This window comes from Orycteropus afer, unplaced genomic scaffold (assembly GCF_000298275.1).
Source record: "Orycteropus afer afer isolate SDZICR_OR568_19922 unplaced genomic scaffold, OryAfe1.0 scaffold00202, whole genome shotgun sequence".
Taxonomy (NCBI): Eukaryota; Metazoa; Chordata; class Mammalia; order Tubulidentata; family Orycteropodidae; genus Orycteropus; species Orycteropus afer.
The window spans coordinates 4,818,374-4,833,402 of NW_006921789.1; the positions used below are offsets into that span (position 1 = coordinate 4,818,374).

Genomic DNA, 15,029 nt, shown 5'->3' on the forward strand with positions numbered 1-15,029 from the left:
GGGATTGGGCAGTGTTTCGTTCTGCTGTGCATGGGGTCGCTATGAGTCAGAAACAACTCGATGGCACTTAACAACAACATAAGGTCAGGAAATGCATCAGCAGTTACAGGGTCTAGATATGAGAAGAGGAAACTTTCCTTTGTCTGCAAAGGAAAATGAGGAAACTTTCTGGTGTGGCTGGAAATATCCTTTGTCTTTATTATGTTGATATTCATACATTTGTCCATGCACATCAAAGCTGTACACTCTGAAATAGTATTTAATATTGTATGTAAATTATACCACAATGACCTGACTTAAGTAAAATTATGTTTTAAAAAAGGATGTCAATTTTTTAATAAATAGAGAATAAATATAAACAGTGATAAGTAAATTCTTTAAAATTATTCCAGAGTTCCGTATTTATATTATAAAACTTTTTATGTCATTGTTAGTAAATAGAATAACATGAAATCAATATTACTTTTAAAAATTAGATAAGTTTAAAATAGTAATAATCACCTTTATAATTTAGGTGTAGAAATACCTCTGAGGTATTCCAGTGAAGTAAAAGTATCTATAGCAATTTTATTTAAGTCACTGAAAATCTTGTAACATCACTTCCATCTGACTAACAATACCTTACAAATTAAGGATATATCATTTCTTCCATATACCACTGAAATATTTGTAACACTCAATCAGTTACTAATCTTGGTAGACATCAAAATATGAAATTACATAAGGTATTCTCAATTTAAAATGTAATACAATGAGAAATTAGAATTAGATTGTACAATTAAAAAACTACCCTTTGGAAATCAAGTAACACTATGCTAAATAATTCTTCAGGCCAAGAGTAATGAAAATTTGTTATTAGAGACTATTTAGAGGAAAAGAGTAACATGGGAACATATCCTATAATTCTTACAGGATATGGGCAAAACTAAAATCATTAAGAACTTCATAGCTATAAATGTCTTCTTTATTTAAGAAGATAACATATACATAAATGGATTGTTAAATAAGAGTATAAGGACAAGAATAATAAATCTACAGAAAGGATAAAAATGGATTAATAAATAGAAAAGCATAAATGAGTGAACTGAAAAGCAGAATGTACAGTAGAATTAATACCTAAATCTAAGATTAGTTTGACTTAAAACACTAACAAATTACAAAACCTCTGACAACTAAAGTCAAGCATATTTTTAAAAAATCACAGTATGATTAAAAACAAAATACTTTTATGTTTTTCCATAGATTTTTGTCCTTGCTATGTATGAGTCGACTCGATGGCAAATAACAACAACAACAACAATGTTATTTCATAGCAGCTTAGACTTCTTCCTTTAAATACTACTTGTTCTTGATCATCTACTACCTTCTGAAATGGTTCAATGTCGACTCGATCAACCCTTTTTGGTATAGTGACTGTGTGTGTTCTTTCCATCATCGTTTGAAGCTTCCTGCATCATTCAATATTTTGACCATAGAATTCTTCAGTATTGACATTTGAGGCTTCAATTTTTTCTTCAGTTCTTTCTGCTTGAGAAATGCTGAACATGTTCTTCTCTTGTGATTTTCTAATTCCAGGTCTTTGCACATTTCATTATAATACTTTACTTAGTCTTCTTGAGCCACTCTTTCAAATTTTCTACTCAGTTCTTTTATTTCAACATTTCTTCCTTTCTCTTTAGCTACTCTCCTTTCAAGAACAAGTTCCACTCTCTCCTGACATCCATTTTGGTCTCTTCTCCATTTGTTGTTTCTTTAATGACCTTTTCCTTTCTTCATGTATGATGTTCCTGATGTCATCCTACAACTCATCTAGTCTTTGGTCTTTGGAGTTCAATGCCACAAATTTGTAATTCGATGGTCTCTATATTCAGGTATGATACAATAAAAATCATATTTTAGCACTCATGGACTTGTTTTCATTTTCTTCAGGTTCAGCTAGAACTTGCATATGAGCAATTGATGGTCTGTTCCACCTTGTGTTGAGTGATGATATTGAGCTTCTCTGTTGATGCCACAAATGTAATCAATTTGATTCCTGTATATTTCATCTGGCAAGGTCCACATGTATAGATTTCATTTATGTTGTTGAAAAAAGTATTTGCAATGAATATGTCATTGGTCTTGCAAAAATCTATCAAGTGATCTTCAGCATCATTTCTGTCACCAAGGTCATATTTTCCAACTGCCCATACTTCTTAGTTTCCAGATTTTGCCTTCCAATCACCAGTAATTATCAATATATCTTGATTGCATGTTTGGTCCATTTGGAGTGCAGTCCAATTCTGGACTGCAGAAGTTGGTAATAATACTCAATTTCTTTATCTTTCTCTTAGGTGGTTGGTGCATACATTTGAATAATAGTTGTATTAACTAGTCTTTCCTGTAGGTGTATGGATATTATCCTATCACTGATAGCATTGTATTTCAAGATGGATATTGATATGTCCTTGCTATAGTTTTATTATTAATTTTCTTAATCCTTGACTTTAACATTCTGGTTATTTTTTATGCTTTCTTTTTGAATTGAAAATTAGTACACTTCATCAGTAGAAAAGGACAAAGTCCACATGATCATTTTGATAAATCCAAAGAGCATTTGAAAAAAATTAAACATTTTTTCCTGATAATCACTCTTGAAAAAATAAGAATAGAAGGACATGTCTATTTTTTTCCTCAAATTAACTCGTAATCATAATTATCACTGTAATATTAAGGGATTTCTCAACAACTTCTCTCATTTGAATTATTTTTTCTTTAAATTATAGTCTACACAGTAAGAGAAGAAAAACAGATACAAATATGGAAAAGCAAATATATTTTTTGTAAGTGATGTAGGAAAAAAATTGAATTAGTGAGCTACTATGTCATAAAAGTAAAAATATATTTTAAAAATGAATTTTCTAAATGCTAACAATAAGTTGTTGTTGTTGTTGTTATGTGCCGTCGAGTCAAACCCAACTCATAGTGACCCCTCCTTGGGTTTCCGAGGCAGTATCACTACAGAAGTAGGATTGCCCAACCTTCCTTCTGAGGAGTGGCTGGTGGGTTTGAACCACCAGCTGTCTGGTTAGCAGGCAAGTGTCTTAGCCACTATGCTACCAGAGCTCCCAACAATAAGTTAGAAAATTAAAAGAAAAACTCATACTCATTCTCTCAATATGTATTTATATAGTACTTCTAAGTATTTAATATGCATGCATATCACCTCAGACACCTATTAAAATGCTGATTGTGATCCAGTATGGTAAGGATAAATATCGTGCAATTCCAATAAGCTCTCAAGTATGCTGATCAAAATTTGAGTTGTTATTGTTGTTGTTATGTGCCGTTGAGTCGGTCCCAACTCATAGCAACCCCTCCTTGGGTTTCAGAGGCAGTATCACTATGGAAGTAGATTGCCCAACCTTCCCTCCAAGGAGTGGCTGGTGGGTTTGAACCACCAGCCTTCTGGTTAGCAGTCAAGAGCCGTAAGCATTATGCTACCAGAGCTCCCAAATCTTGAGTAGGAAGGCATATATATGGATATCTTAGAAAAATCTATGAGACGATTCTACTCTGTCACATGGCATTGGTGTGAGTCAAAAATGACTCAGCACATAATATATAGCACATAGACACATTCACATAAATAGTTTCAAAACTTAAGGATTAACAAGAAATTTATAATATCTCTAATTTTTAAAAGATGAAAGGTTAAAATATTACTGAAAAACAAAGAATAATGCTTGAATAAAGAAATGTCACATACGTGCATGGGAAGACACTAGTATAAAATATCTATTCTTCCTAAAATTAATCTAATATCTTTAGTTCAATTTTAATAAAAAATCACCAAATGTTTTTTGCAACTTAAAAAAGAAGAGAAATATTAATGTTGACCAGGCAGAATAAATATGCCATATTAGCTTATATATGTATTCACAATGAGGATAGGTGTAGCAGTTCTTCCCCTCCAGAAATTAAAATATATTTATAATTATAGTTATAACCATTTGTTTTGCCCCATGAATATACATATGAAAAGCGTGGACTAAAAAACCCAGCCATAAAATCAAGTGTGCATATGAATTTAGTATACAATAAAGACAAGATTGTCAAATAAATGAGAGAAGGATAAATTATTTGACAAGTAAATTGGGAGAGCTGAGATAATCACTGAAATAAGCATAGATTTACTTATATTCTGGCCTCACAGCATTGTACCTTTGTTGTTAGTTGTGGACGAGTCAGCTCCAACTCATAGCAATCCTAAGTACAACAGAATGAAAAACTTCTCAGACCTGCACTATCCTTGCAATCTTTGTTATGCTTGAATCTGTCGTCACACCAACTGTGTCAATCCATCTCATTAAAGGCCTTCCCTTTTTTCTCTGACTTACTACTTTATTAAGCATGTTATCTGTCTCCAGGGACAGGTCCCTTCTGACAATATGACTAAAATAGGTGAGATGAAGTCTGGCCACTCTCGCTTCTAAGGAGAATTCCAGCTGCACTTCTCCCAAGACAGATTTGTTCCCTCTTCTGGCAGTTCATCATATTTTTTGTACTCTTCTCCAACATCACAGTTCAAACACACATCACAATTCAATTCTTCTTCTTCCATCTTTCTTATGCTTGCAACCTTAAGGTTTAATAAAATAAGCAAACACTCACAGTGCACACACACACAAAAATAAAATTATGTGAACTTTGATGTAAAAGATAAATGCTAAAGCACCCCCCCCCACACACACACAAATATATATATATATTCTATATGCATAATGGGAGCTCTGGTGGCATAGTGCCTAAGGCATTTGACTGCTAATCAGAAGGCTGGCAGTTCAAACCCCCCAGCCACTCCTCGGAAGGAAGGTTGGGCAGTTTACTTCCATAGAGATACCACCTAAAAAACCCAAGGAGAGGTCGCTGTGAGTCGAATCAACTCAATGACAGTGAGTTTGGTTGTTGTTGTTTTTTTTTTTTGTATATGCATAATATCTACCACATGTAAAAATTGATAAAGAAAATAAACTTTTATCTATTATAATATACAGTATTTTAATGACCTCGTTCTCTTAGGTCGAGGTAGTCAACGGACTGAGCAATCATTGTCTGTTAGTAACACTAACTCCATAATCTAGCTATTCTTTCTAACATGATTCCTGTTTTTTACCAAGAACCTTATCAGAATAGCTAAATCAGAGTTCTTTCCTCTCTGATAACATCGGACCATCAGCACAGAGTTCTTCTCTTTCTGATTATAATTGTCTTTTTTTTCCCCATGATATCCCCAATCAGATTGTCAATTTTGGCCCTAGACTAAGTCCCACAACCCCCAAAATGGCATGAAATACTAAATCATTTTTGAAAGACAAATCAGTATTTCCTCTATAAGTTGTACACATCATAAGATACAGGTGAGTATGTCATTTTAAAAAACATAAAATAATAAAAATGTAAAAACTAGGCTTTATAACCACCACTAACACAGCCTTGACAGATACATAATAGAGGCATATTATAGAACACAGTGCATGGTGCAATAATTATGAGAGAGTTGAGAATAATAGATTGCTAAATATAATATGTTATTCCAAATTTCTAAATATCTTTCACAATTACACCTCCACTTCTTTGGATACAGACAATGTCTGGGTCTTTTTTGGGTTTCTCTTATGAAACTGGGACTAACATGATTCAGTGCAGGGTGTTATAATGGTTAAAAGAACCCAGTTCAGCCTAGAAATAGTGATTTTCAAACCCCTGTCCTCCACTTATATTTCATCAACACCATGAGTCTCAAGCAATGTTTTTAAAATATATATAGATATATCCTTTTTTAAAGACACACTGAAAATTTCCACAACATCTACCTCACCAGTCGTCACGCTCAACAAAATATCTCCTCCTCCACCTACATCCCAAGCCACTTTGAGGCCTTTTCCTCCTCTTCCTCCCTCTTGATTCTGTATATAAATTAACTCAACCCCTTTTGCTAAATTCTTCCTTTACCACTTCTCCTGCCCACCGCACTCCACCCTTCCTCCAGTCCAATTTTTTTGTTGTTGCCAAAATAACTTGCCTGATGCAGCAAGATTTTTCTTGTAGAATAGCTCAGCAAAGCTAGAACGCTACATTACGGTCAATAAAAGCTGGAAATATCCATCCAGTAAGGAGTTTGTCCCATCACATCTGTAGGTACTTGCTAAGCATGCAGAAGCAAATAAATTATTGCAAAATAAATAGGGAGGATTAGCTATGAAGTAGACCAAAAAAAAAAAATGGGTCAAAGACCTGGAAGACCCAGGCCCTAGACAGAGATCTGGTCTTAATCACTCTAATCTACTTTTACAGGGTTAGTTTTAGAAATATAAACAATAAAAAGATGTCTTGTAAACATACTTATTTTCTGAAGCAACAACTGAATATTGAATGAATCCATGTGATAGTATTTAAGTTTCTAACATTTTAATCAGAAATCACCAAAGCAAATGATCTGTGTTCTTAGAACATTAATGTTTTCATTTATATAAATCTTCATTCATAGAGTATATAGTAAAACCTCATTAACTCAGACCGCTCTAATTCAGAAATCATCAATAGAGAGAAAATAAGATGAATTTCTTGGGTGGAGCAAACAGTTAAGCACTTAACAACTAACTGGAATATTGGTAGTACTAACCCACCCAGAAGCTTCTCAAAAAAAAAAAAAAAAAAGACCTGGTGATCTACTTTAGAAAAATCAGAGGAACTGAAAATCCTGTGGAACATTGTTCTATGCTTACATACACAGGGTCACGATGAGTTAGAATTGACTCGGCAACTGCTTTAGTTTTTAAGGTGTAATGCAAACTCTGTGGCTGAAGATGGGAAACATGACAAACTTAAAACAGCTCTTGAACTAACTAATGTGTATTATTTCAAAAAGTTCCCTTAACCTCTTTAGTTTCTGTTCCCATGTTTAAAGTTTAGGAGTTGAACTAAATGATATAATCTATCCTATTTATACCTAGAATTCTATGATTCCACATGGCCCAACTAAATGTTCTGTTTCCATTTTCTTCTTTCTGATGATGTAATTATTTTAGCTTGTATGTTTTTGTTTTTAACATTGGTGATTAAATTCAGTGACCCAAGGGGTCATGTGATTTCTCTAAATTTGAGCAATACTTTTTGTGTGCAATTTTTCTGGACAGAGGTACATAGCTTTCATATGATCCTCTAAAAGCTCTGTGAAGCTGTCAAAAACAGTTTAAGAACTATTGGCTTCAATTATGAACTATTTCAGTTGATTCTCATCACTTGTGAAAACAAGCTCACTGTATTCCACATCAATAATATTCAAAATATTGTTATTGTTGTTGTTGTTGTGTGCCGTTGAGTTGGACCCGACTCATAGCGACCCCTCCTTGGGTTTCCAAGGCGGTGTCACTATGGAAGTAGATGCCCAACCTTCCTTCCAAGGAGTGGCTGGTGGGTTTGAACCACCAGCCATTTGGTTAGAAATCAAATGCCTTCTGTTAATATAAGCTTCCTTTGGAACTTTCATGAAAGATCATCACTTTATTCAGTAAAGATGCATGAACTGTCAAGTTCACCTCATTATATCAAATGCTGTGATCAGCAACTAGCTGAAATAATCTCTCAATGAAGGAAAGAAGGGACATGTCTACTAGCTTATGAAGTATTCAGCAAGGGAGTGATCACCTTCTTCCCAACTGGGCTTCTAGACTGGAGACTCCAGAACCCTGTGACATGATGAGGAAAAGGTAGAGAGAGCAGTTAAGAATTAATCATCTACAAGATAAGAGTCACTCCTGTTCCAGTGGATACAAAGGGTAAGATTTCCTGAAACTGCAAATACAAAAATTGCATAAAACAATAAAGTCATAATTACCCTAATTTTGCCAAAGATCATAGAATTCTAGAGCTGGGAAAAAAAAAAGAAAACAACTTGTAAAGTCTAATCTAGCCTTGTGATTACAATCAAGAGAAAACAGAGACCCAGAATAAATAAACGACTAAATAAAAAATAGCAACACCAAGAAGAGCAGACTTTCCCAAATTCCTCTACAATACCCACCTAGGGTAAGACATAGAACCTAATTATAGAATTCAAATGAACATGACAGTCAAATTCCAGTTCCTTCCTTACAGCTAAAATTCAGAAAGCAACAACTCCATTCTTCATTATAGGAGACATACTGTAAATAACATATTTTTGCCTAATCTATAGACATAAGCAAATGAAATAGCAAAATGGCTTACATGTAATATACTTGGGTTAAAATTCTTTCCAGCCTTTTCCTTCCTTATCTGTAAAAAATATCCAATGCTATGAAAAAAATTACTTTTATATTGCAGACTTAATTAGTTTTTCAATAATGCATGTTTGTCTTAACTGGCAATTACAAGAAGAAAGGGTTTCATTCATTCATATCTTTTAAAATATATAATATATAAAATTGAATGCATGTGATTTCATTCCTATACACTTCTGGTAATTGTCTTCTAAAAACTTAATAACACTTGCATTTCTTTTATCTTTTAACAGGAGCATTGCTTTAAACCCAGCCTATTTCCGAAATCATCTTCGTCAGGCAACAGTGTTTAGATGTCTGGAGAGATATTCAGAAGCTGCCCGGTATGTTTGTTATAACTTTCATAAAGATTTATTTCAAGTTAAATTAATTTTATTCTCAGCTTCTGGTAATAGCATCATAGAACTCTCCATTTCTCTCATGGAATATGATTTTACCAGAATTATTGTCTTATAAACGTCAAACCAACAATTATTGACTATCTTTTTCTTTAATTAAAGTCATTCCTTGTTCATAGCTTTAGGCAAAATTCAAACTTTCCAGCCAAGAGATCACTGACAATGATGGGAAAACTTCTTTGTGAGATTAGAAATGAACTTGACGTGTTGCTCTTGAATAAGTTCCTGGCCCTACATGTAATGACACATTCTCCTGCAACTCTATCTCTTGAGTTCTGGAGATGAAATCTAATTACATGGAAAGGATCCTAAGACTCTATCTCTAGGGGAGATGGCATTAGTTAAGTAGCATCATTTCCTTCATCACACAACATGTAGATGGATGCTGTTCTATATCACCTACTTTATCATCTCAAGAATTTAGCATGAAAGTGTAAGTGGTTTCTAGACTTACTCTAAGCACAATTCCTAAAGAGAAATGTGGAGTAACATAGATGGAAGGCCTAGGTTGTCTCTAGAACTTTTGCAAATAATTCTTTACTTGAATTTGGAGTAGGAATTTAAGCAAAGAATGATACCATAAAATTGACACCTTAGGTTGATATTAATTCCATTTTTGTAAGATGAAGTCCCTGGGTAGTTCAAATGGTTTGTGCTCAACTACTAACCTAAAGGTTGATTGTTCAAACCCACCCATCCTGCTGTGGAAGAAAGGGCTGATGATCTGCTTCCAAAATGATTACAGCCAAGAAAACCTCATGGAGCAGTTCTATTCTGTAATATATGAGGTCACCATAAGTCAGAATCAACTTGACAGCAATAAGTGTGTTTGTTTGCTTGTTAAATTTTTTGTTGTTGTTTATATTTTTGTTTATTAATTTTAAAAAAATTGTGTTTGGGTGCAAACTTACAAAGAAAACTTATTTTACATTCAACAGTTCATACACATCTGATTTCATTTCCCTGATTACTGTCCCCAACCATAAAAACTGTTCTCCTCTCTCCTCCCTGTGACCACCCCCTTCCTGTGCCCTTCTTATCTATGCATTCTTGTTTGTCCAGCTTTCCCTCTATTTGAGTACTACCACTCTGATGTCTCATGCCTGATTGATCCAAGGGGTGCATCTCCCTAGAGTAAGTGGGTGCATCAACCTGGGATAGGTGTTCTGTATGTATGTCTTTCTACTATTGGGCCAAGAGCCAATCCATGTAAGTGAGTCTATCTCTAGGCCTAAAGGGTAACCTGGGGCCATAGTCTCAGGGGTTCCACCACTCTCCTTGTGACCAGCGATTCTGGTCATTTTTGTGTTTTTGAATTTTGTTCCACATTTTTCCTCCCACTCTATCCAGGATCTCCAGATTTGATCCCTTTCCAAGTGGTTGGCATTGGTAGCCAGGCAACACCTAGTTCTGGTCTTGGGGTCATGGAGGCTGAGATCCTCATGGTCCATCTTATCTTTGGACTAAGTTTTCTAGATGAGTTTGATTTTCTTCACTCTTCTTTGCTCCAGAAGAGAGGAGACCAATAGTATCATCTTTGATCGTTGCTCAAAAGCTTTTAAACCCCAGTTGCTACTCATCAAAGTAGGTTGTAGAACAAAATTTTTGTGAACTATGTGTGCCAATTGAGAATGATGTCCCCTGAGACCATGGTCCCAAGTCCACAGGCCCAGTGATTCTCTCTCTCTCTTGTCTCTGAGAAATACTCCAACCATGTTTTCTGTTGCTTCTGTAATGTATGTGGCTAATTTTGTAGCACAAGTGGATATGTAAGATTATATCCAGCCAAATCAATCCCTGGTCCAGGGTGTATTCCTATTCACCTACCCCCATGTGATCATCCCACCTGTCTATGCATTAATCCATAACCTGATATTTGGTGCCAGTGATACTGCAGTGTTGTGCATGCAAATAGTATCTGCTTCTGTTGTCTATACCTTTTGTGTCTTTCCTTTCCCCAGTGTCACCATGCTGGTCACAGACTCTTTCCAAACCATTCCTCCCCTCATCCAAATCAACATGTAACCCCCAAATATTCTGAGACTTTCCCTCCCCTTCCTTCCTATCCTGGGTAACCAACAAAGTAAGTTTCCTACTATTGTTTGTTGGTTTTCAAGGTGGTCCCAGGGTAGTTCCTGAACTCAATTAAATAATGGTATGTAGAATGCAAAGGTAACTCTGAACACTCTCACTTGCAAAACATCAAATATCCCACAGTTTCTATTTTCCTGTGTTAACACCCACTTTTAAAAAAATCTATCAATCTCCACAGAAGGTCCTAGACAGAATCCAAGAAAGATGTAGAATATTCAAAATCATAAAAAAGACCACACTGGTCTGATAGGGTCTGCTGGAATCCTCGACCCTGTGGCCATTAGATACCCTTCAAGCCTGGAACTTAACTCATCCCCTGGGATAAATTTTCAGCCAAATAACAGAATATAAAGTGAACAATAATAATTGTGAGGAACATATTTCACAGAGTGCATACCCATAAGAGATAATAAGGGCAGAATTTGTCCAAAAACAAAGCTTAGAAAACAGGAAAGGATAGCAGAAAAGGATCAATGGATACAGGGAATCCAGAGAGGAAGTGGGAAACATGCTGTTACATTGATGGAATTGTAACTGATGTCACTAAACAAAATGTATGTAAATAGTTGAATAGAAAACTAATTTGCTGTATAAAGTTTCACTCAAATCACAACTTAAAAAAAAAATCTGTCAATATGTTTTTCACATTTCATTTTCTTCTATACTATTTCTCCAATGTTTTATCTAATGAACTCCCTTAGGACTTCTTGTCTGACATAGTGCTGAGAGATGAGCCCATCAGGTTGGAAGGCACTCATGATTTGACTGGGGAAGAGCTAACTCCTGAGAGCAGAAGTGATGACATAGATAGAGTAAAGCTTTCAGTACCTCTATTAGCTGATATGGCACAACTCAAAATGTACAGAAACATATGCAAATATCCATTAATAATTGGAACATGGAATGTACAAAATATGAATCTAGGAGAATTGGAAGTTGTCAAAAATTAAATGGAATGCATAAAGATCTATATCCCAGGCCTTAGTGAGCTGAAATGGACTGGTTTTGGCCATTTTGAATCAGACAACCATATGATCTACTATGCCGGGAATGACAAATTGAAGAATAGTGTGGCTTTCATTGTCACAAAGACTGTATCAAGATCTGTCTTAAAGTACAGTGTTGTCAGTGATAGGATAATACTCATATACCTACAGGGAAGACCAGTTAATACTACTGTTATTCAAATTTACACACCAACCACCAAAGCCAAAAATGAGGATATCCAAGATTTCTACCAACTTCTGCAGTCTGAAATTGACTGAACATGCAATCAAGATGTGTTGATTATCACTGGTGACTGGAATGCAAAAATTGGAAACAAAGAAGAGTCACCAATAGTTGGAAAACACAGCCTTGGAGATAGAAATAACACTGGAGATCGCAAGATAGAATTTTGCAAGACCAACAACTTATTAATTGCAAATACCTTTTTTCAACAACATAAGCAATGACTATGCATGTGGACTTCACCAGATGGAATGCACAGGAATCAGACTGACTACATCTGTGGCAAAAGGTGATAGAGAAGTTCAATATCTTTGGCTGAAACAAGGCTAGGAGCTGATTGTAGAATAGACCATCAGCTACTCATATGTATGTTCAAGTTGAACTTGAAGACAATTAAAACAAGTCCACATTAGCAAAAATATGACCTTGATAATATTCTTCCTGAATTTAGACACCATGTAAGAATAGATTTGAGGCATTGAACACCAATGACCCAAAACCAAAGGAATTGTGGGATGACATCAAGAACATCATCCATCAAGAAAGCAAGAGGCCATTATAAAGACAAGAAAGGAAGAAAAGACCAATATAGATGTCAGAAGAGACTTTGAAATTTGCCCATGTAGAGTAGCTGAAGCCAGTGAAACAAATGATAAGATAAAACAGCTGAACAGAAGATTTCAAAGAGCAGCTCAAGAAGACAAAGCTAGTTACTATAATGAAATGTGCAAAGACCTGGCTGGAGTTAGAGAAGCAAAAAGTAAGAACACACTTGGCATTTCTCAAGCTGAAAGAACTGAGGAAAAAATGTAACCCTCAATTTGCCATGTTGAAAGATTTTATGGGTAAAATATTGAATGATGCAGGAAACAGCAAAAGAAGATGGAGGAATACACAGTCACTGTACCAAAAAGAATTGGTAAATGTTCATCCATTTCAGGAGGTGGCATATGATCAAGAACCAATGATATCTAAGGAAGAAGTTGAAGTTTCACTGAAGGAATTGGTGAAGAACAAGGCTCCAGGAATTGATGGAATACCCACTGAGATGTTTCAACAAACGATGCCCCACTGGAGGCACTCATTCAGTTATGATGAGATTTGGAAGACAGCTACCTGGCCAATTGACTGGAAGAGATCCATATTTGTACCCATTCCAAAGAAAGGTGATCCCACAGAATGTGGGAATTATTGAACAATATTATTATCACATGTAAATAAAATCTTACTGAAGATAATTCAAAAATGGTTGCAGAAGTATATTGACAGAGAGCTTCCAGAAATGCAAGCTGGATTCAGAAGAGGACTTGGAACAAGGGATATCATTGCTGATGTCTGATGGATCTTAGCTGAAAGCAAAGAATACCAGAAAGATGTTTATTTATGTTTTATTGATTATGCCAAAGCTTTCAACTGTGTGGATTGTGACAAACTGTGGATAACATTGAGAACAATGAGAATTCCAGAACACTTAATTGTACTCATGAGGAACCTGTACATAGATCAAGAGGCTGTCATTCAAACAGAACAAGGGGATACTGCATGGTTAAAAATCAAGAAGGTAGTGTGTCAAGTTTATATCCTTTCACCATACTTACTCAACTTGAGTGCTGAGCAAACAATCCAAGAAGCTAGATTATATGAAGAGGAATGTGGCATCAGGATTGGAGGCAGACTCATTAACAACCTGCCATATGCAGAGGACAAAACTTTGCTTGTTGAAAGTGAGGGTGACTTGAAGCCTTACTGATGAAGATTTAAGACTATAGTGTACAGTATGGATTACTCGTCAATATAAAGAAAACAAAAATTCTCGTATCTGGTTCAATAAACAGCTTCACAGTGGATGGGGAAAGGATTGATGTTGTCAGGAATTTCATGTTGCTTGGTTCTATGGTCAACACCAATGGAGGCAGTAGTCAAGACATCAGACAACATATTGCTATTGCATTGGGAAAAGCTGCTGCAAAGGACCTCTTTCAACTGATGAGGAGCAAGGATGTCTCCTTAAAGACCAAGGTGTGCCTGACCCAAGCCATGGTATTTTCAATCATCTCTTATGCGTGTGAGAGCTGGACAATGAATAAGAAAGATCTAAGAAGAGTTGATGCTTTTAAGTTGTAGTGTTGGAGAAGACTGCTAAGAGTAGTCTGCTAAAAGGACTAAGAAATCTGTCCTGGTGGAAGTGCAGGCAGAATGCTCTGTGAAAGTGGGAATGGCCAGACTTCACCTCACCTACTTTGGTCATGTTGTCAGAAGGAAGCATTCCCTGGAGAAGGATGTCATGATTGGGAAAGCGGAGAGTCAACAAAGAAGGGGAAGGCCTTGATGAGATGGATAGACACAGTGGCTGCAATGATGGGCTCAGGTATAGCAAGGATTGTGAGGCTGGTATAGGACTGGGTAGTGTTTCATTCTGCTGTGCATAGGGTCACTATTAGTTGGAGATGACTTTATGGCACCTAACAACAACAACAATGACTTTTTTCTTTTTATTTTCTCCACTGAATTCTCCTTGTGGTTCACTTTCTAGTCATAAGCTTTTATTAATTGTGTGAATGGAAGGGAAATTAAGTGATGATAGTAAGCTTCTTCTTGCCCCACACTTCAGTGAACAGGTTTTTATAAAGGCTACAAATGAAGCCAACAGGTTCAGCATAAACAGATAATAGCTATCTGCACAATAGATTTCTTTAAGAGGTGGTTTAACGTTCTGCTTGCCAGCAACCCCAAGGACACTCCGGACCTGCAAGACTGGAAAGGTGCGACATTCCTCTTGTTACTCTTATACCCCACACCTGCTTGGTGAACAGAGATGTGGCCATCCCCCACTCCCACCCACCTTCTGGGTCCACAGGAACTCCATCACAGTCTGTGTGCTCAGACGGAGCCTGGGTACCCTGCCCTGTCCTCCACTGATTTTTTTTTTTTTCTCTTTTTTTATTTTTATTTTTTTCTTTTTTGCTTTCTTTATTCTGGTGATTAGTTTGCTTGTATTTGTCTG

General features: G+C 35.9%; 1 protein-coding gene across 1 annotated transcript in view; it reads left to right on the forward strand.

Annotated features, from left to right (window-relative positions):
• The window catches only part of SPATA16 (spermatogenesis associated 16), a 452,504-nt gene that overhangs the window by 197,632 nt on the left and 239,843 nt on the right, over nucleotides 1-15,029 (forward strand). Inside the window, exon 6 of the mRNA XM_007948101.2 lies at nucleotides 8,537-8,626. Coding sequence (XP_007946292.2) covers nucleotides 8,537-8,626 — 90 coding nt within the window. The remainder of the gene's footprint in view (nucleotides 1-8,536; nucleotides 8,627-15,029) is intronic.